This window comes from Salmo trutta, chromosome 4 (genome assembly GCF_901001165.1).
Source record: "Salmo trutta chromosome 4, fSalTru1.1, whole genome shotgun sequence".
Classification (NCBI taxonomy): domain Eukaryota; kingdom Metazoa; phylum Chordata; class Actinopteri; order Salmoniformes; family Salmonidae; genus Salmo; species Salmo trutta.
In genome coordinates, this window is record NC_042960.1 from 30,813,141 (window position 1) to 30,835,376 (window position 22,236).

Consider the following 22,236-nt stretch of genomic DNA (forward strand, 5'->3'; position numbering starts at 1 on the left):
TTAGGAGACTCTCCTGTGAGCAATGCAGAGAAGCACCTGTATTGTCCCTGCATATTAGCTGCTCCGTCTGTTGTATTACCAACACACTGTTTGATATCTATGTCCATCTTCTCAAGGGTCTGTTTCACAAGGTCCACAAAGTACTTTCCAGTCGATGACTCACAGTCAATGACCGCAATGAGTCTCTCGTGAACAACGTCAGTGACATATCGCAGAACTACTGCACACTGGTCTTTGGATGTTAAATCCTGTGTTGTGTGCGTTCGTATTGAGGACCTCCCTGCCTTTCTCACTTCAAAAGCAATTGTCTGCTGAATCAACGTTCTGATGACTTCAGTGACTTTATTTGCTGTTGTTTTGGACGTCATAGTTACCAAGGACCCTCGTCCTTTACTTCCCATCTGCTTCTTGCTCTTCTCAATGCAATCACTGACATGCTCTTGTAGGCAGACATATTTGCTTAGCAACAATATAAGCTCAAGAAACTTGCCATGATTGACGGCCATGTTTTCCAATTTATATGCAGCTTTGTGTCTGTGTCCTCTGTAGCTAAGCCCACATTTACCAATAACTTTAAATACATCAATCAATCGCCTCCTCTTTCTGACCTGGTCTCGTTGAACTGACATTTGCTTATCACTCAGAAGGGTACGGATGTCTGCTTTGCTGGCTCTAAGGAAAAAGGCTTCTGCACTTTCTCTATGGGTCTTGCTTCTCTCATGTTCCTGTACTCTCTGATGGGCATGTTTCCAGGCCTGCATGCCTCCTTTGACAAATGCACTATCACTGGCTGAAGGTTTTGCGAATGCAAGACATACTGAGCAGAACAAGGAGTGAGTTACTTCATAGTATGTCAGCCATTTTCTGTTTGTGCCATCTTTATAGTGGAATACATTGGGAAGGACTCTGAGTTTTTTTGTTGGGGTGGTTCTGATAAAATAAGTCAAAATCCTTGGACTGAGGACGGGCAAAATAATTGAATGGATTTTCAGTGCTTTCGCTGTCTCTTTCTATGTTCCATGTACTGGGCTGAACCTCTCTCTCTCTCTCTCTCTCTCTCTCTCTGCACATCTGGTTGCTCTGCAGAATGAGATTAACATTGTAAATAACCTAAACTTAAAATTGTATTACTTGTGCAGTCATCGATTGTATGCCCCCCGGTTACAGTCCTACTGATAATCTCATAAATAAAGCACATATTCATCTGAAATCATAGCCTACATGTTTAGGTTTGTGCACTTAAGTTGTACCTGAAGGTTCCTGCTCTGAGTCTGACTCTGAACTGACCACCATCTCCAGTCCTGCAGGAGCACCTGAAGCTGTAGTGCTGCTGCTGCTTCCTTCTTCACCTTTGCAAAGAAAATACTATTATCATACTCACTATCATTAGTGTATCAGTAGGCTACATTAATACAGCTCTGGAAAAAAATTAAGAGTGGTCTCTTAATTTGGAGTGGTCTCTTAATTTTTCCCAGAGCAGTATATTATTGTAGTAAATTGTAATGCTGGTACTAATGGCACTAATCATCTTTGTCATTGCCTGTGCTGTGTCACTAGGCTACTTAGCTAGCCATGCAGGGTGTCGTGTGTGTCAGCGTGTGTGTTTTAGCTAGTGTTTTTGACTGACCTGGTCCCTTACTGGCGAACATGTTGCTTATTTTGCAGCATTTAGCTGCGTCTGTGGCAAGGGCCTTTCTCTTTTTTAATTATTTCCCTCTCTGCGCCACTTTTCCTTTTCTGACCGTCCATTTCGCCGTGCGACTTGTCTAAAATGTTATCGGCAGAGAAGCGGGTAGACGGTTGCTATGTGCGTCGCGGAGAGACCTGTCATTTTTGGCGCGGGGGACACTGCAGCGAGAGAGTGAGAGTCGCGCCTGATTTGTGGATTCTCTGTCAACTCTTTCCTGCTGCTGTATTATCGCTGGTCAAGTTGACTATTCACGGCAGGCCAAAACGACCCTCAGGCCACCGGGAAATGTCCTGGTGGCCTGATCAAAATAAGTTAAAAAATATATATTTTTTAAACGTAACTGTTCTCCTCCCACTCCTGCTGTCTTTCGCAGTCTCTGCCATTACTCTCCTGAAGTTGCCGGTAACAGGCTACACGTGGAGTCGGCAACCTTTCTCATGTTGAATGCCAATTTATCTTACCATTTCTACCAATCTGCGTGCCAGTTATCGTTTTCATATGCACAGTTAAGGTGAAACAGTTATAATAACGTCTTCATATCTCAAAATCATTGTCATGTGGTTAATCAAAATTCAATCCAAGTGTAATGTCGTGTGTGTAGGTAGCAGGGAAGTCAGGCGCAGGAGAATCGAACTTGGTATAAATGGATTCGTTTAATAGACTTAACAAAACTCCATAATCAAAGATACAAGATAAATAAAAGTGGGTACAAGAACCCGTCGCGCACCAATACATAATACACAAACATATAAACAAACAATCTCTGACAAGACATGAGAGGAAACAGAGGGTTAAATACACAACATGTAATGAATGGGATTGGAACCAGGTGTGTAGGAAGACAAGACAAAACCAATGGAAAATGAAAAATGGATCAATGATGGCTAGAAGACCGGTGACGTCGACCTCCGAGCACCACCCAAACAAGGAGGGGCATCGACTTCGGCAGAAGTCGTGACAGTAACTCTAAATTAAAATTATACAAATCTGAAAAGGAATTTATATTGCCATTGCCAACTATCAAAAATAGCCTACATAAAGCTAACAAATAGAAACCAACAAATAAAGCCAACAAATAGAAACATTGCAGCCTGCATGTAGAAAATATCCCGATTCAAATAAATATCCTATGAATCACATTGGCTACACATGGCCTGTTTGCAATGAACTTGAAACATTATATCATATTAAGTTGTGTCAAGCCCAAAAGCTTGGCTAGCGAACTTGCAACATTGTATGAAATATTCTGGGCCCTCAATATAAATAGTACCAGCACCCAAAATGAGTTTCGGGAACCTATTTCAGTCCATGCACTATTCAGGTAGGCCTATTTTATGACGTTTCCATTGGATTAGAGCATTACATTTTTCACTTTCACACTGAGTGGTTATCAAAAGGGAGAGAGCTGGCAAGATTTTTCAAGTAGCCTATGGGCCTACTTCTATGTGTGCGCGTTCCTTCCTCAACATTGACACCCTAATAATGTCTACATATCTTACGTTACTCAAATCACATGTACATACTGTTTTGAGACTAGAGGTCGATTTTTCGCCGGACGATTTTTATATATATATTTGTAATAATGACAATTACAACAATACTGATTGAACACTTTTATTTTAACTTAATATAAATTTAGTCTCAAATAAATAATGAAACATGTTCAATTTGGTTTAAATAATGCAAAAACACAATGTTGGAGAAGAAAGTAAAAGTGCAATATGTGCCATGTAAAAAAGCTAACGTTCCAGTTCCTTGCTCAGAACATGGGAACATATTAAAGCTGGTGGTTCCTTTTAACATGAGTCTTCAATATTCCCAGTTAAGAAGTTTTAGGTTGTAGTTATTATAGGAATTATAGGACTATTTCTCTCTATACCATTTGTATTTCATATACCTTTGACTATTGGATGTTTCTTATAGGCACTATAGTATTGCCATCCTAATCTCGGGAGTTGATAGGCTTGAAGTCATAAACAGCGCTGTGCTTCAAGCATTGCGAAGAGCTGCTGCCAAACGCAGGAAAGTGCTGTTTGAATGAATGCTTATGAGCCTGCTGCTGCCTACCACCGCTCAGTCAGAGTGCTCTATCACATATAAAATCATATACTTAATTATAATATAATAAACACAGAAATACGAGCCTTAGGTCATCAATATGGTCAAATCCAGAAACTATCATTTCGAAAACAAAATGTTTATTCTTTCAGTGAAATACGGAACCGTTCCGTATTTTATCTAACGGGTGGCATCCCTAAGTCTAAATATTGCTGTTACATTGCACAACCTTCAATGTTATGCCATAATTATGTCAAATTCTAGCAAATTAATTACGGTCTTTGTTAGGAAGAAATGGTAACAGTTCGCAACAAGCCAGGTGGCCCAAACTGCTGCAAATACACTGACGCGAATGCGCTTTTGTTAAATCATCACCCATTTGGCGAAGTAGACTGTGATTCGATGATAAATTAACAGGCACCGCATTGATTATATGCTACGCAGGACAAGCTAGTTAAACTAGTAATATTATCAACCATGTGTAGTTAACTAGTGATTATGTTAAGATTGATTGTTTTTTATAAGATAAGTTTCATGCTCGCTAGCAACTTTCCTTGGCTCCTTGCTGCACTCGCGTAACAGGTGGTCAGCCAGCCACGCAGTGTCCTTGTGGATTGCATTGTAATCGGCCATAATCGGCGTCCAAAAATTCCGATGACCAATTGTTATGAAAACTTGAAATCAGCCCTAATTAATTGGCCATTCCGATTAATCGGTCGACCTCTAATTGAGACCCAATCACTGGACACTTTAATAAATGGATCACTAGTCACTTTAAACAATGCCACTTTAAATAATGCCACTTTAATATTGTTTACATATCTTACATTACTCATATCACATGTATATTCTGTATTTTATACCATCTACTGCACCTTGCCTATGCCGCACCGCCATCGATCATCCATATACTTATATGTACATATTCTCATTCATCCCTTTAGATTTGTGTGTATTAGGTAGTTGTTGGGGAATTGTTAGATTACTTGTTAGATATTACTGCACTGTTGGAACTAGAAGCGCAAGCATTTCGCTACACTTGCATTAACATCTGCTAACCATGTGTATGTGACCAATAAAATTTGATTTGATTTGAACATACTCTGCAAACAATTTGTCCAGTCAGACAATGAAAACTGGAAGACTGGAATAATAATATTGAATGCATTAAAATAATTACCGTAACCAAAGTAACAAACATCGTGGATTAGAAATTATAGGAATTAACTGCAAATGTACTACTGGTGATATATGTAATGGGGAATAGATATACACTAACAATCAAACGCAAACAATTCACAGAATGAAGTTATGAAACAATGAATGTGCACAAATTGGCGGGAGAGAGCGCATTCTGGAGAGAGAAGTGCATTGTGCGTCAGCATTGGCCATGCAGCATTTACGGCGATATGGCCTCAGCAGAAGTCAGGGCATTCATACTTCTTGCGCTTCACGGAGCAGTGCAGAGCTGTTGTCAAGGAAGTGAGTTTGTGTTTATACAGGATGTACCGCCCCCACCTACCCGTAAACCAATCATGTCAATGCGGAGCTATACAGAGCCCTTCGCAATGTTACAACATTTGGGAGTCGCATGTGGCAGTCCCTCCCCCATGTTGACAACAGCCTATCAGATGGATACCTTAGCTTTTTTACTCAGTTAAGCTCTTGTATCAGACGTTTGGTTTTGTTCAATGTAATGTATCAGTTATATTGTTTTGTATTACAGAGTGGTTTGATATTATTAGTTAATTGTGTGTGTTCTCTCCCTCTTTCTAAATGTCTTAATATACTATCCATGTGTCTTTATAAGTACGTGTTATAGTAACGTCATGAAAACCTCTTCTTCTCTGTCTCCCCAGTGCATACATCAACAAGGCCAGTGATTTGTCGGAGCAGGTGACTCTGATCGAGACAGCTCTAACCTCTCCAGAGGGCTTGGCAGTAGACTGGGTTCACAAGAACATCTACTGGACCGACTCCGGAGACAAGACCATCTCTGTCGCCACAGGAGACGGCAAGAAGAGGAGGATCCTGATTGCCACGGAGCTGAGCGAACCGCGTGCTATCGCTGTGGACCCCCGACAGGGGTAAGAGGGGGGTATGGGAGAGAATTAGGGGTGAAGGTGGGGTAGAGCTGTATGTATTGTTGGGAGTAGGTGGGTGATGGAGGAAATGAGGGAGGCGGGGAGAAAAACAAAGTTGAAAGAGAGTGAGCGAGACCGATTGGGTGAGAGAGTAAGACAGGTTGACTGTCCATGAGGCTTTATATTTTTTTTCATTATGTGTTGCCCATCTGGTCAGAAGACTGGAACAGGTGTCCACCTGCTCTTTCCTCTCAGCTTATCGCCTTATTTGCGACCTCTCTCCCTTCCTGCCTTCCTCCCTTCCTCCCTCTCCTCTCCCCTCCCCTCCGTTTCCCTCTCCCACTCTCCCATTCCCTCTATCCCTTCATCTCCCTCCCTCTCTCTCACCCTCCCTCTCTTTCTGTCAGATGTAGGTGTAGGCATCAGTAGCTGCAAGCTAGCATCTCAGTCTGCAGCGTCACAGCTCTCTCACCACTTAAGCTCCTCTCATCTCCGATCTCCCTGGCTCTGCCTGACGACTCTATCCCCTTAGGCCTTCTTTCCACAACATTACTGAGCAAGACAAGCATGTAACACATGCAAATGAGCCCAGTCCAGGTTTGGTTCCCTACTACAGAGAGAGAAGAGAATGTTTGCTAACTGTCCCTAGGGCTGTGGCGGTCATAAAACTTTATCAGCCAGTGATTGTCATGCAAATAACTGCCCGGTCTCACGGCAATTGACCATTAATTAACATAAACACGTTAAGCATCTCATGGCTTCGACACATAGCGTAAAAGCCAATGATGCAGACTTTTGGATCATCTACATTTAAAAAGTCTAATAAATCCACTTAATATATAGGCTTAGTCATCACAATAAATCCATAATTTATTTTAGGCATGTCTAAAGAATCATGATATGAAGAAAATGTAGCCTGTTCCAGAAGAACAGAATAACATATTCTGAGTTGTCCTTATGTTAGGCCCTGATCTCGCTGGCTTTGGCTTATAATACCTGTGGCATTATTTTGCATTATTTTATAGTAAAAAGAATACAATTGAACACAGCTGAATGAAATAGAAAGGATTTTTTCCCCCAAACGATTTCCCGAGGGAGTGCGCACATGTAGTTATTTTATGTTGAGCGCTTAATTTAGAATTATTTATGCAACTTTAGTTGTGATACAAATGTTGGGCTATATGTAAATAGTAGGCAATGCAAATAGTCTGGGTAGCCATTTGACTAGATGTTCAGGAGTCTTATGGCTTGGGGGTAGAAGCTGTTTTGAAGCCTTTTGGACCACGACTTGGCACTCCGTTGCCGTGTGGTAGCAGAGAGAACAGTCTATGACTAGGGTGGCAACCAGTCAGGATGCTCTCGATGGTGCAGCTGTATAACCTTTTGAGGATCTGAGGACCCATGCCAAATCTTTTCAGTCTCCTGAGGGGGAATAGGTTTTGTCGTGCCCTCTTCATGACTGTCTTGGTGTGCTTGGACCATGTTAGTTTGTTGGTGATGTGGACACCAAGGAACTTGAAGCTCTCAACCTGCTCCACTGCAGCCCTGTCGATGAGAATGGGGGCATGCTTGGTCCTCTTGTTCCTGTAGTCCACAATCATCTCCTTTGTCTTGATCATGTTCAGGGAGAGGTTGACAAAGCAAAAAGGTGTTTTTAGATTTTTTTGCAAATGTATAGAAAAGATTACTTTAATATTACATTTACATAAGTATTCAGACCCTTTACTCAGTACTTTGTTGAAGCACCTTTGGCAGCGATTACAGCCTCGAGTCTTCTTGGGTATGACGCTACAAGCTTGGCACACCTGTATTTGGGGAGTTTCTCTCATTCTTCTCTTCAGATCCTCTCAAGCTCTGTCAGGTTGGATTAGGAGCGTTGCTGCACAGCTATTTTCAGGTCTTTTCAGAGGATCTCACTGTACTTTGCTCTGTCCATCTTTCCCTTGATCCTGACAAGTCTCCCAGTCCCTACCGCTGAAACATCCCCACAGCTTTCCTCCAGACGTGACACTTGGCATTCAGGCCAAAGAGTTCAATCTTGGTTTCATCAGACCAGAAAATCTTGTTTCTCATGGTCTGAGAGTCTTTAGGTGCCTTTTGTCAAATCCAGAGCGGGCTGTCATGTGCCTTTTACTGAGGAGTGGATTCATTCTGGAAGGTTCTCCCATCTCCACAGAGGAACTCTGGAGCTCTGTCAGAGTGACCCTTCCAGGCCCTTCTTCCCTGATTGCTCAGTTTGGCCATGAGGCCATCTCTATCATTTAAGAATGATGGGGGCCACTGTGTTCTTGGGGACCTTGAATACTGCAGAAATGTTTTGGTACCCTTCCCCAGATCTGTGCCTCGACACAATCCTGTCTCGTAGCTTTACGGACAATTCCTTCAACCTCATGGCTTGGTTTTTGCTCTGACATGCACTGTCAACTGTGGGACCTTATATAGACAGGTGTGTGCCTTTCCAAATCATGTCCAATCAATTTAATTTACCACAGGTGAACTCTAATCAAGTTGTAGAAACATCTCAAGGATGATCAATGGACACAGGATGCACCTGAGCTCAATTTCGAGTCTCATAGCAAAGGCTCTGAATACTTATGTAAATAAGGTATTTCTAAAAACCTGTTTTCACTTTGTCATTATGGGGTATTGTGTGTGGATTGATGAGGAACAATTTTTATTTCATCCATTTTAGAGTAAGGCTGTATCGTAACAAAATGTGGAAAAAGTCAAGGGGTCTGAATACTTTCCGAAGGCACTGTTAAGTCTGCAAATGCGATGATGCATGGAATGCTTTATTATAAAGGTGCATTTTTATGGTGAAAATTAGCTTTGCCAGACTTGGAACTCACGCGCTGCCTATGTCAGGTAGGCTCCACCAGTTGTAAAGCGATTAATGTGGTTAATTTGAAGAACTAAGCAATAAATATAGCAGCATGAGAAAGCTGGGATCCTATTTTAAATAGTGGCCCGTCGGAACTGTTTTCACTCACGATTTCACAGTGTTTGGGCTTATAAGAACACATGTTTCACTAGCCTCTGTAGGCTATATGCTCTCCAACCGTGTTCCAGGGGTCCTAGGCCTATAAGCTACGTTTGGAGTTATTTGGCCACTTTAGTTGTTATACAAACCATATCAAAATATATAGCCCTATGGGCTTGGCTACATGAAAAAAAAATCGCCCCAAAAAAAAGCCATGCGCTGTTTCTTGCCTTAGACTGCACATGCTGGGCATTATTCACAAGTGATCTTGTTGTCACTCATCACACTATTCTCAATTTAATCTGGCATCAGAGCACAGTTTTGGAGAAGCCTAGTTAACGGGAGTAAAACGGTCCTGTTGAATTTGACTGCGGTCATGACTTGCGACTGCTGGTGAGGCGGTAATACGGTCACCGTGACAACCGTGACTGTCCCCTCTGGTCTGTGTATCACCATTTCTATCATGGAAGTACAACACGAAGAGAGAGGTGCCGCCTGGGTAATATGCACACAGTTTGACTCTGTCTCAGTGATGGAGATGGGATGTGAAGTGTCTCTCTCTCGCTCTCTGTCTCTCTCTCTCTCTTTCTCTCTCCTCTCTCTGCAAAGCTATCCTCCTGTATGATTCTTGTTACTGCCATTGTGCTCTCTAACTCCTGTCTCTCTCCTCCCCCTAGGTTTATGTACTGGTCCGACTGGGGGACCCAGGCTAAGATAGAGAAGGCTGGCATGAACGGAGTGGACCGCCAGGTACTAGTGTCAGAGAGGATTGAATGGCCCAACGGCATCACTCTGGGTAAGACTAGCGCCGCGGGGAGGGAGGGAGGGAGAGCTACATGAGGGGAACTGATACACAGAAAAATGGGAGGGAAGTGAAGACAAGGAGAGGGAGGTGAGTAGCGATAATAGAAAAAAAGATGAAGAGCAAAAGTTGAAATAAGATGAAGAATCGTGATGAATAAGGAATTGTTCACAAAAGAAGTCCCCCCCTCTCTCTATCTCTCTCTCTCTCTCTCTCTCTCTCTCTCTCTCTCTCTCTCTCTCTCTCTCTCTCTCATTTGACACATAGTTATGAGTCACTCAGTCAGCGTGTCTCTGTCATCAATCAGTGTGTAGTTTGTTCATTCAACAGGCTGTGAAAGAAGTGGCCAAAGCTTTGCCATCAATACCCCAATCGTCCTCCCTTCCATCCCTCAGCGGGCCTGTGCCAATTTTTACTCCTCTCCTCTCCCTGCTCACCACTAATGACGAGACGTAAAATGACGGAGCAGAGAGCAGGGAGAGAGCGAGAGAGAGAGGTGGAATTGAAGTGTCGCTAGTCTGGGCTACATCTGTATGAAAACAAATGATGTTGAGGGTTAGAGGAGCGAGAGTAAAAAGAGAGAATTGCTCTGGCTGGCTAATTTGGTTTCTTTGAAGGGAAAAAAAGGGATTATTTTCCCTTTGTAATCTATTTCACAGCCAGCAGGCAGACAGAGTCGATAAGAATGCTTTATTGTGTGAGTGGAGAGAGGTGAGGTTGTGAATTAACTGAGCACCACTGTTACCTGATTCACCCCCGTACAGCTGTGTTATTACATACACATTGACTTTGGTGACCTGCTTATTTGATTCCATAGCAACTTGCCTACTACACACCTACACACAATCAGTTGTAATAGATTGATATTAGCATTCGGTAAGGTAAGTGCCAGGCTCAGGGGCATTTTGGCAGTATTCCCCACCTGGGGATTGAACCAGCAACCTTCTGATCACTGTTGGAGGGCCTTCACTAACTGGAGGGCTTTGCTGTCAAAGATGATTGATATTCTATTGGACCAGAACTCCATCAAGCTCTCCGTCTAGACCTTTTCTCGTTAACTTCCGAAGGAGTGTTGTACAGTACATTAACCTGACCTCCCACTCGTTTTCTTTTTTTTCTCTGTCTCTCTCTCTCACTCCCTGTCTCCCCCCCCCCCCCCCAAACCTCTCTCAGACCTATCTAACAGGCGTCTCTACTGGGTGGACTCTAAGCTGCACCTGCTCTCCAGCATTGACCTAAACGGTGACAACCGCAAAGTGCTGCTGAGCTCCCAGAACCACCTGGGGCACCCTTTCGCACTCACTGTCTTCGAGGTACGGAGGGGGGCGGTGTGGGGGGGGGGGCTGTGACATACGAGCGGTAGTCTCTTTCAACAGCTGCTCTCTCATCGTCACAGGAAGATCCCTGCTACTGTATGAGCCAGATGAGTGGCGTACAGGATCGATGGAGGTGGTAATGAACAGGTAGTGAGGAGGGAGATGGCCAATAAGAGCTAAACGGTGGAAATAAGGAGTAATAATGGAGATTGGAGAGTCGGGGGATTGGATGAGATTACAGAGGGCTGGCTGCTCTAAGGGCTACCAGTAGATCACTGATAATGTGGTACTGGTGGAGGGTGCACACAGAGGGGGACACTCTTCTTTCAGAGGGAAATCCATCATGACCAGAGTGTGTGTGTGTGTGTGTGTGTGCGTGCGTGCGTGTGTGTGTGTTAGAGAGACCACTATCCCAGTCTCTTTGTGGCAGCAGCGGTTAGAACACACAGACCACTCTAGATTCATATCCTCCAGCGCTGTGTTCTGCAGTAGCCGGCACCCAGGAAAAACAAAACAAATTAAAAATCCTCTACTGTTCCAGCGGTTCAAAAGCCTCTGGTCCTCAGTACTGCAGGGCCCTAGAATGATGGAGGGGTAGAGGGGTCATACATCACAGCCTTGTCCGCCGACAGGGAAGGACTCTTCACACCACCTCGACTCTCCTCCCCGAGGCCTGTGGCCGGGTGTTGTAAACAGGAAAATGTTTTTCCTCCCCCATCTTTGTTTTACTGTTGTCTGAGCTGGATAGGATGGGGTGGAGAGGGTCTGAGATGGGAGCTGACTGTGTAGATGGGCTGTGACGGACTGAGAGGGCAGAGAAGACAGACTGACAATCAGAGTAGAGTGAGGGACTGACAGGTTTGTGCACGTTTGGGATGGAGAGAATGCGAGGGACTGACAGATGAGTGCAGTGCCCTTTCTAATCTGCCATTGTGGGTGAGTGAGTGTACTCCTGTTCTAGACAGCTTACCTGAAATAACTCTCCAGGCTTTTACTGAACTTTCATCTACAGTAGCTGACACCCTGCCCAGTGGATATCGGCCCTTCCGTACAGCTTGTTGGACCTTTCCCATAAGGCATAATATGATGTAATGTGAGGAAAGGTGTGAGTAGAACTGAGCTGATCCAGAACCAGTGTTAAGTGCGGTAGTGTCAGGGCCGGTAGTGTTAAGGGCTGGGAGATGACTGATCTTAGATCAGTGTTAAAGGCCTGGGATGTGGTTGTCTCGTGGCAAGGTAGTGGCTCGGGGAAAAAGCCTTCAGACATGAAAGTCACCTTGATCTCACTGTTAAGCCCAGAGTTGTACCTGTACGTGGCTGCAATGCAGCAACTTTGCCCTGTGACGTTTTAAAACAAAAAGAGGGAGAGAAGAAGAGGGGAGGAAGGTTTATCATCCTGAGGATATTTGTCCTATGTCATTTGGGCACTCCTGTGATGTTTTAAAAAGGTTATCTGAATTGAATCATCCCTGAGAGAGAGTGAGAGCGAAAGCGAGAGAGAGAGAGAGAGAGAGAGAGAGAGAGAGAGGGATTGAGAAGGAGAGAAAGAAAAACAAGGAGAGATGGAGGATAAAATAATCCTCCATTGATAATCCAGGGAGGTTAGATAATGCACCCAGGAACCACCTGCACCAGACCTCCTGCTGTCAGCTGACCTTTAGAAACACAAGGCTTTGTAAACAAACCTATTTCTGCAACTCACTGTAATTGAGACCGTGGGACTAAGCCTGAGCACATGCCAGAGTAAGTTAGCCCCTTTACTCCACATCTCTCAATGTCGATCTTTCTCTCTCTCTCTCTCTCTCTCTCTCTCTCTCTCTCTCTCTCTCTCTCTCTCTCTCTCTCTCTCTCTCTCTCTCTCTCTCTCTCTCTCTACCTCGTATCCCTCTCCCTCTGTTTCTATCGCGCTCTCTCTCTCTTTCTCACTCTCTCACAAACTCTCTCTCCTCTTCTGTCTCTCTCTCCCTCTCTCTCGTTTCATGTCTGCTCGTGGTTGCAGATGAATCCGAGGTTGCCGTAGCAACCGTGGAACCATCACCTCATCCTCCGCTCCTGCTGCTATGGTATCACTGGAGAGGCTGATAAGGAGGCATTAGATGAGAAAGAGAGAGAGTCAGGGAGAGAGAGAGAGAGAGAGTAGGGAGAGAGAGAGCGAGAGAGAGCAGGGAGAGAGAGAGGAGGTGGGCTGAGGAAGGGAGGGAGGGAGGGAGGGAGGGAGAGAAGGACAGAAAGTAATTAAAAGTAGAAAATAGAAGGCTGGATCAGGTCTGGGTCCATTTGGACTGCTTCGGAGTACAGCCCCACTCGATGTATGTATAGGGAAAAGTCATTACATGTACTGATGGAAGTCAATGACTGTTGTCTCCTTACACCTACTGTAAAAGACCTTTCATCAGCGTATGGGAGCACCACGCAGTGTGATAGGCTACTTACTTTTTACTGTACATTTTGGAATGATGTTGGATCATAAAAATGGCCATTGAGTTGCCTTACAACGTCCTGGTCATACTTAGATGTGTCTGTGGCAACAATGGGACCCCCTTAATCTGCAGGCAGATATGACTTGAGCCTCTCCATGAGTCCCAGCGGTTGCACAGCCTCCTGTCCCTCTGCCCCCGTGTACCTTAGAAGAAAAACTGCTTATGGTATGTTGAGGACTGAGTCTATCTATCCCAACCCTCCCCTGTCTTCCAGGACCGTGTGTACTGGACAGACCTGGAGGATGAGGCGATCTACAGTGCTAACAGGCTAACAGGCCGCGACGTGGCTACGCTAGCCGAACACCTCAACAACCCTCTGGACGTAGTGGTGTTCCACGAACTACGGCAACCCAGAGGTGAGTGACAGACGCGTACGTCCACTGAGCGTACAGAACATTAGGAACACCTGCTCTTTCCATGACACAGACTGACCAGGTGAATCCAGGTGAAAGCTATGATCCCTTATTGGTGTCACTTTGTTAAATCCACTTCAATTAAGAGGGATTTGTAAGCCTTGAGACAATTGAGACGTGGATTGTGGGACGTGTGCCATTCAGAGGGTGAATGGGCAAGACAAAAGATTTAGGTTCCTTTTGAACGGGGTATGGTAGTAGGTGCCAGGGGCGCCGGTATGTGTCAAGAACTGCAATGCTGCTGCGTTTTTTCACGCTCAACAGTTTCCCGTGTGTGTCAAGAATAATCCACCACCCAAAGGACACCAGCCAATTTGACACAATTGTAAGGAATTCTAATTCAATTGTGGCTGTTCTGAGGGCAAAAGGGGGTGCAACTCAATATTAGGAAGGTGCTCCTAATGTGTGGTATTGTCACGCCCTGACCATAGAGAGCCTTTTTTTTCTCTATTTTGGTTAGGTCGGGGTGTGACTAGGGTGGGTGATCTAGTATGTTTATGTCTATGTTGGCCTGGTATGGTTCCCAATCAGAGGCAGCTGTTTATCGTTGTCTCTGATTGGGGATCATATTTAGGCAGCCATTTCCCTACTGTGTTTTGTGGGATCTTGTTTTGAGTTAGTGCATGTAGCACCTCTGAAGTCACGGTTCATTGTTTCTTTGTTTGTTTTGTTCAAAGTTTCACTTAATAAAATATGTGGAACTCAGAGCACGCTGCGCCTTGGTCCGTCTCTCCACACGAACGTGAAAGAAGATCCCACCACAACAGGACCAAGCAGCGTGCCCAGGAGGAGATGGCATCCTGGACTTACGAGGAGATCGAGGAGAGAATATCCTGGACTTGGGAGAAAATCTTGGCAAGACACGAAAGCCTGCCGTGGAAGCAGATGCAAGGAGAGAAGGGAGGACAGCGACGACGCCAGGGTTCGCGGCCACAAAGACAGCCCAAAAGACAGCCCAAATGTATTTTTTTTGGGGGGCACACAGGAGGTCGGCGGAGCCGAGGAATGAGCCAGAGACCACCAGGGAGTCGAACGAGGAACTCGATGAAAGATTCCGGAGAGAGGTGGTGGCGATGAGAGAGCTGCAGCGTGGGCGTGCAGAGGAGCGTGACACCAGTCCGGTGTCATCTTCACCGGTTTCACACATCTGGCCTCCAGTGTGCCTCCCCAGTTCATTACGTCCTGTGTCTCCTCCACGCACTCGCCCTGAGGTGTGTGTCACCGTTCCGGTACAATATGTGCCGGTTCTACGCACCAGGTCTCCAGTGCGCCTCCACAGCCCAGTACGTTCTGTGCCAGCTCCCCGCACTCGCCGTGCGGAGTGTGTCATCTGTCCGGGACAATTTGTGCCGGCTCTACGCACCAGTCCTCCAGTATGCCTCCACAGTCCGGTACGTCCTGTGCCTGCTCCTCGCACTTGCCCTGAAGAGCGTGTCACCAGTCCGGTGCAATCTGTACCAACCCCACACATCAGGCCTCCAGTGCGCCTCCCCAGTCTGGTACGTCCTGTGCCTGCTCCTCGCACTCGCCCTGAAGTGCGTGTCACCAGTCCACAGCCTCCGGCGACGGTCCCCAGTCCGGAGCCTCCGGCGACGGTCCCCAGTCCGGAGCTTCCGGCGACGGTCCCCAGTCCGGAGCTTCCGGCGACGGTCCCCAGTCCGGAGCTTCCGGCGACGGTCCCCAGTCCGGAGCCTCCGGCGACGGTCCCCAGTCCGGAGCTTCCGGCGACGGTCCCCAGTCCGGAGCCTCCGGCGACGGTCCCCAGTCCGGAGCCTCCGGCGACGGTCCCCAGTCCGGAGCCTCCGGCGACGGTCCCCAGTCCGGAGCCTCCGGCGACGGTCCCCAGTCCGGAGCCTCCGGCGACGGTCCCCATTCCGGAACCTCCGGCGACGGTCCCCATTCCGGAACCTCCTGCGATGGTCCACAGTCCGGAACCTCCTGCGACGGTCAACGTTCCGGAGCCTCCAGCGGGGGTCAACGGTCCGGAGCTTCCAGGCACGGCGTCCAGTCCCGCTCCAAGGGTGCAGAGCCGGTGCAGAGCCTTCCTCTGCACCGGTGCCCAGTCCAGGCACGGCGTCCGGTCTCGCTCCATGGCAGGAGCCTTCCTCTGCGCCGATGTCCAGGCACGGCGTCCAGTCCCGCTCCAAGGCCGGAGCCTTCCTCTGCGCCGGTGCCCAGTCCAGGCACTGTGGCCAACTCAGCTCCATGGCCTGAGCCTTCCTCGACGCCGGTGCCAAGTCCGGGTACGGCGTTCTACCCGGCTCCATGGCCGGACCCGTGGTCTGGGCAGGGGCAAAGTCCCGCACCAGAGCCGTCACCGATGCTGGCAGATCCGTGAGCGGAGTGGGTACTTCGCACCGGAGCCGCCACCAACGCTAGATGCCCACCCGGACCCTCCCCTATAGAGTCAGATTTTGCGTCCGGAGTCCGCACCTTTGGGGGGGGGGGGGGGGGTACTGTCACGCCCTGACCATAGAGAACCTTTTTTTTCTCTATTTTGGTTAGGTCGGGGTATGACTAGGGTGAGTGATCTAGTATGTTTATGTCTATGTTGGCCTGGTGTGGTTCCCAATCAGAGGCAGATGTTTATCGTTGTCTCTGATTGGGGATCGTATTTAGGCAGCCATTTCCCTACTGTGTTTTGTGGGATCTGGTTTTGAGTTAGTACATGTAGCACCTCTGAAGTCAGGGTTCATTGTTTCTTTACTTGTTTTGTTCAAAGTTTCACTTAATTAAACATGTGGAACTCAGAGCACGCTGCGCCTTGGTCCGTCTCTCCACACGAACGTGACAGGTATACTCCGTGTATATACACACATACAGACACACGGACAACCTGCAGTAGTAGTTACAGTATTTTTGTTGTAGTATTTTTGGGGATAGAGCACTGGAACAGAACTGGCTGTGTTCTTTTGCCTGAGGAAAAATGGGCCAAGTGTCAAAAGTAGATGTCCTAACCGACTTGCCAAAACTATAGTGTGTTAACAAGAAATTTGTGGAGGGGTTGAAAAACGAGTTTTAATGACTCCAACCTAAGTGTATGTAAACTTCCGACTTCAACTGTATATGTCTGTCTGCTTGTATGTTACACTGGAAAATGTGTATGCCTCCTTTCGTGGTGTGTGTGAGCCCGTGCGTGCGTGCGTGCAAGCATGTGCGGTGCACGCCTGCGTGTGTGTGCGTGCACAAGTGTGTGAGCGTTGTGTTTTGATCCTTTGTTTTCCCCTTCTCATTCAGAGCATGCCAGTCTTGTCTCAGTGCCAGTAGAGTGGAGCTAATTAAAGTCTCTCATTATTAAATAAAGAGCTCTACTAATAAAGTATAAGTCAAAGAATTAAGCATGCCAGGTCCTAAAGATGAAAACAAAACAACTGGGTCTAAATGAGGAAATATATGAATGAACTACTGCTGTGCTGCCTGCTGCAGAGTTAGCCTGCGTCCCAAATGGCACTACATATTGGTCAAAGGTAGTGCACGATATAGGGAACAGGGTGCAATTTGAGACTCAGATTTAGTTTCTCATGTACAGTATCTCCAAGGTGAAATATTTATCATAGTGCTACCTCTGCAGAATTGGTTTCAGGAAGATTTCGCTACCCTATTCTCTGTCTTGCTTTGACACACTCTCTCTCTCTCTCTCTCTCTCTCTCTCTCTCTCTCTCTCACTCTCACTCTCACTCTCACTCTCACTCTCACTCTCTCTCACTCTCTTTTCATAACCCAAAATGAAAGATCATTCAATACACCTACACTTCATTTAAAATGGTTCTATTTTCATATCCTGTGAAAAGATCACGTTACTTTCTCAGGTATTTTTAAATGTACACATTTCAGAAAATACTTTTTATGCTGAACAAAAATATAAATGCAACATGTAAAGTGTTGGTCCCATGTTGCATGAACTGAAATAAAAGATCCCAGAAATGTTCCATACGCACAGAAAGCTTATTTCTCTCAAATGTTGTCCACAATTTTGTTTATATCTCTGTTAGGATATAAACTTTGCAAAGATAATCCATCCACCTGACAGGTGTGGCATATCAAGAATCTGATTAAACAGCATGATCATTACACAGGTGCACCTTGTGCTGGGGCACAATAAAAGGCCACTCTAAAATGTGCAGTTTTGTCACACAACAAAATGCAACAGAAGTTTTCAGGGAGCGTGCAATTGGCATGAAGACTGCAGGAATGTCCACCAGAACTGTTGCCAGATAATTTCATGTTAATTTCTCTACCATAAGCCACCTCCAACGTCGTTTTAGAGAATTTGGCAGTACGACCAACCGGCCTCTCAACCGCAGACCATGTGTAACCACGCCATCTTTGGACCTCCACATCCGGCTTCTTCACCTGTGGGATCGTCTGAGACCAGCCACCCGGACAGCTGATGAAACTGAGGAGTGTTACTGTCTGTAATAACGCCCTTTTGTGGGGGAAAAACTCATTCTGTTTGGCGTTGACCAATTTCCTTATATGAACTGTAACTCAATAAAATCGTTGGAATTGTTGCATGTTGCGTTTTATTTTTTGGTTCAGTATATTTCCCCCTCAGCTTTTCTTTTTTGCTTCTTTTTTGTCTGTGTGAAACTGAACTTTGAAGCTAGTTGAGTTTCTGTGAGAGCAGAGTATTGCAAGTTCTCTGCAGGGTTTGCAGCATCCTCCTGTATAACAGCACACATCCCATCCATTATTATTGTCATCCTCTCCCATCTCGTCTTCAGAGTTGCATAATATAGGGAGCATGAAAGCTGTTTCTCAAGTCCCTGGAAGCCCAGTTCAAAGAGTTTCAAAGACGCTCTCTCAAGTCAGTTTTAGACCTAGTGAGGTGTGTGCAGCCTTATAGGATGGGAAGGGGGTTGTTTTGTAACGTAGCTTAATATTTAAAAAAATGTTTGCTGCCACCTCCCAGTGTTCTTTGACTTGGGATTCTATTTGAAGTCATTGTTATATATGGCGGGCGAGAGAGCGCACCTGTTACCCACTTCACAATAATGTATGATATGTCTCTGTTGTTTCTTCTCCCTAGCTCCAGACAGCTGTAACATGGGCAGTCTACCTAACGGGGGCTGTGAGTACCTGTGTCTCAAAGCCCCACAGATCACAGACCACTCCCCCAAGTACACCTGTGCCTGCCCCGATGACATGGAGCTAGGGCCCGACATGAGACGCTGTGTCACAGGTAAACTGTTCAAACCGTGTCACACACTTTTTCTTCCCCCACTTTACAGCTTCTCCCACATGATAACAGATGATGATTCCATCTGCCAATCAAACTGTCCTCCTCTGGGAACACTGTTTCTTTTCCTATCCCCCTCTCTGAAGACTCTACGTCGAGAGAGAGAGAGAGAGAGAGAGAATACACACATACACAGGCCACCGGGCAGCCTAACTGTACTGCAGATACTCTCTCTGTACCAGAGAGGAACTGAATAAATACAAAATGATGTATTCCCTATAATGTGTGCTCGACAAGCATTTTCTGAGTTGTAAGTGCAGAGAAGGCAGTTTTGAGTAGTTCAGACCCATTTTTGTTGACGTCTGTTCATGTAAACTGTGCAGCCATCGCTGTCTGTGTCTGTTTACGAGGAAAGGCTTGTCTGTGCTATCAGTCGAGGTGCCAACCTGATGACGCTCGGGTCTCTGTTTAATGTGATCTTCCCCCCTGCAGTCAAACCCAAGACAACCACAGCAGCTCCTACCACGACCACCGCTACTTCCACCCCAGCTCCGATTACAGCCACTACTACAACCACAGCTACTTCTACAACCGCTACTCCAACCAGTACAAACACAGCTGCTCCTACCACCACCTCCACAACTGCGCGACCACATACGGCCAAAACCACACATCCGCCCAGCACTACGCAGTCGACCACAGCTTCTACAACGTCCCCCCCTCCTCCTCCCCCCAGGACCACAGCTTCATGGAGGACACCCCCCTCCACCTCCTCATCCTCCACCACGTTGCCTGCCACCTCCACGCCTGGTCCCCGCTCCACCTCCACACACAGCCCCCCTCTACCCCCGAACAACATTCAGAGAGAGAACGCTAACCTCTCCCACCGCTGTAAGTGGCTTTCAGAAGTGTGTGTGTGTGTTTCTGTGTGTGTTTCTGTGTGTGTGTGTGTGTGTGTGTGTGTGTGAGGGCGTGTGTATACATGTATGAACAGATACAGATGTGTATCAACAATTACGTGCTTTTGTCACAACGACGGAGCAACTACTCCCCCATTATATATTCCTCCTGAGCGCTCTTCCCTCTGTTCGCCACCTCTCCTCTCTTTACCTGTGACAGACAGTTTGAGTGTGTAATGACAGACTAGGCCACTCTCTACAGTGTATGAGAGCGTCAGTCAGTACACACGTCTGTCCACCCTGCCTCTCCTCTCCTCATCAGAGGGGTGTGGCTTTCCTGTCAATCAATCAATCACATAGATTTTTAAAGCCCTTTTTACACCAGCAGTTGTCACGAAGTGCTCATGCAGAAACCTAGCCTAAAACTGTCAGCGCTAACTTACGCTTGCAGACCTGTTGTCCCTTCCCATTGTCCCTTCCCATTGTCCCTTCCCATTGTCCCTTCCCTCATCTGTCATCTTGAGTCCTGCAGACCTGGGATCACTTTCTTTTTCTTTCTCTCGCTCTGTCTGTCTCTCTCTCCCTCTCTCTAGGACTCATTCCCTTTTCCTTTTGTTGTCCTCCTTTCAATCAAGCTTTATTGGCAACGACAGCTTGAGAGCAACATACTGTATATGGAAAACGACAATGAAATGACAATGAAAGGGACTTCAATTGCTTAAATTGTGTTTCCTAGGCAATATTTTTTAAGACAACAAAGTCAGTTGTGATTATAGTTGTAACAATGGGAAACTCGTCTGTGGTGAGCTTTGTTAAAACTGTGTGCTGAACAGACAAATAGAAAATCAATGATTCGACTTACACCACTTTCATCGGGCTCTTTCAGCTTGCGCTAGATAAACACACTCAGCAACACACACTGGATGACTCACACGTGTGTAAAGTTGAAGTCAGAAGTTTACATACACCTTAGACAAATGCATTTAAACTCAGTTTTTCACAATTCCTGACATTTAATCCTAGTAAAAATTCCCTGTCTTAGGTCAGTTAGGATCACCACTTTATTTTAAGAATGTGAAATGTCAGAATAATAGTAGAGAGAATGATTTATTTCAGCTTTTATTTCTTTCATCACATTCCCAGTGGGTCAGAAGTTTACATACACTCAATTAGTATTTTGGTAGCATTGGCTTTAAATTGTTTAACTTGGGTCAAATGTTTCAGGTAGCCTTCCACAAGCTTCCCACAATAAGTTGGGTGAATTTTGGCCCATTCCTCCTGACAGAGCTGGTGTAACCGAGTCAGGTTTGTAGGCCTCCTTACTCGCACAGGCTTTTTCAGTTCTGCCCACAAATTTTCTATAGAATTGAGGTCAGGGTTTGTGATGACCACTCCAATACCTTGACTTTGTTGTCCTTAAGCCATTTTGCCACAACTTTGGAAGTATGCTTGGGGTCATTGTCCATTTGGAAGACCCATTTGCAACCAAGCTTTAACTTCCTGACTGATGTCTTGATATGTTGCTTCAATATATCCACATCATTTTCCTGCCTCATGATGCCATCTATTTTGTGAAGTGCACCAGTCCCTCCTGCAGGAAAGCACCCCCACAACATGGTGCTGCCACCCCCGTACTTCACGGTTGGGATGGTGTTCTTCAGCTTACAAGCGTCCCCCTTTTTCCTCCAAACATAACAATGGTCATCAGACCAGAGGACATTTCTCCAATAAGTACGATCTTTGTCTCAATGTGCAGTTGCAAACCGTAGTCTGGCTTTTTTTATGGCGGTTTTGGAGCAGTGGCTTCTTCCTTGCTGAGCGGCCTTTCAGGTTATGTCAATATAGGACTCGTTTTACTGATATAGATACTTTTGTACCTGTTTCCTCCAGCATCTTCACAAGGTCCTTTGTTGCTGTTCTGGGATTGATTTGCACTTTTCGCACCAAAGTAAGTTTATCTCTAGGAGACAGAACGCGTCTCCTTCCTGGGCGGCGGCTGCGTGGTCCCATGGTGTTTATACTTGCATACTATTGTTTGTACAGATGAACGTGGTACCTTCAGGCGTTTGGAAATTGCTCCCAAGGATCAACCAGACTTGTGGAGGTCTACCATTTTTTTTCATGAGGTCTTTTGATTTTTCCATGATGTCAAGCAAAGAGGCACTGAGTTTGATGTAGGCCTTGAAATACATCCACAGGTACACCTCCATTTTACTCAAATTATGTCAATTAGCCTATCAGAAGCTTCTAACGCCATGACATAATTTTCTGGAATTTCCCAAGCTGTTTAAAGGCACAGTCAACTTAGTGTATGTAAACTTCTGACCCACTGGAA

At 45.9% G+C, this 22,236-nt stretch overlaps 1 protein-coding gene across 4 annotated transcripts in view; it reads left to right on the top strand.

Moving 5' to 3' along the window:
- Positions 1 to 22,236, top strand: part of lrp8 (low density lipoprotein receptor-related protein 8, apolipoprotein e receptor) — a 270,817-nt gene that overhangs the window by 241,517 nt on the left and 7,064 nt on the right. For all 4 annotated transcript variants that reach the window (XM_029750462.1, XM_029750464.1, XM_029750463.1 and 1 more), the window contains exons 11-16: positions 5,608 to 5,835; positions 9,490 to 9,608; positions 10,788 to 10,927; positions 13,625 to 13,766; positions 18,853 to 19,005; positions 19,495 to 19,893. In XM_029750462.1, the coding sequence (XP_029606322.1) occupies positions 5,608 to 5,835; positions 9,490 to 9,608; positions 10,788 to 10,927; positions 13,625 to 13,766; positions 18,853 to 19,005; positions 19,495 to 19,893 (1,181 nt within the window). The remainder of the gene's footprint in view (positions 1 to 5,607; positions 5,836 to 9,489; positions 9,609 to 10,787; positions 10,928 to 13,624; positions 13,767 to 18,852; positions 19,006 to 19,494; positions 19,894 to 22,236) is intronic.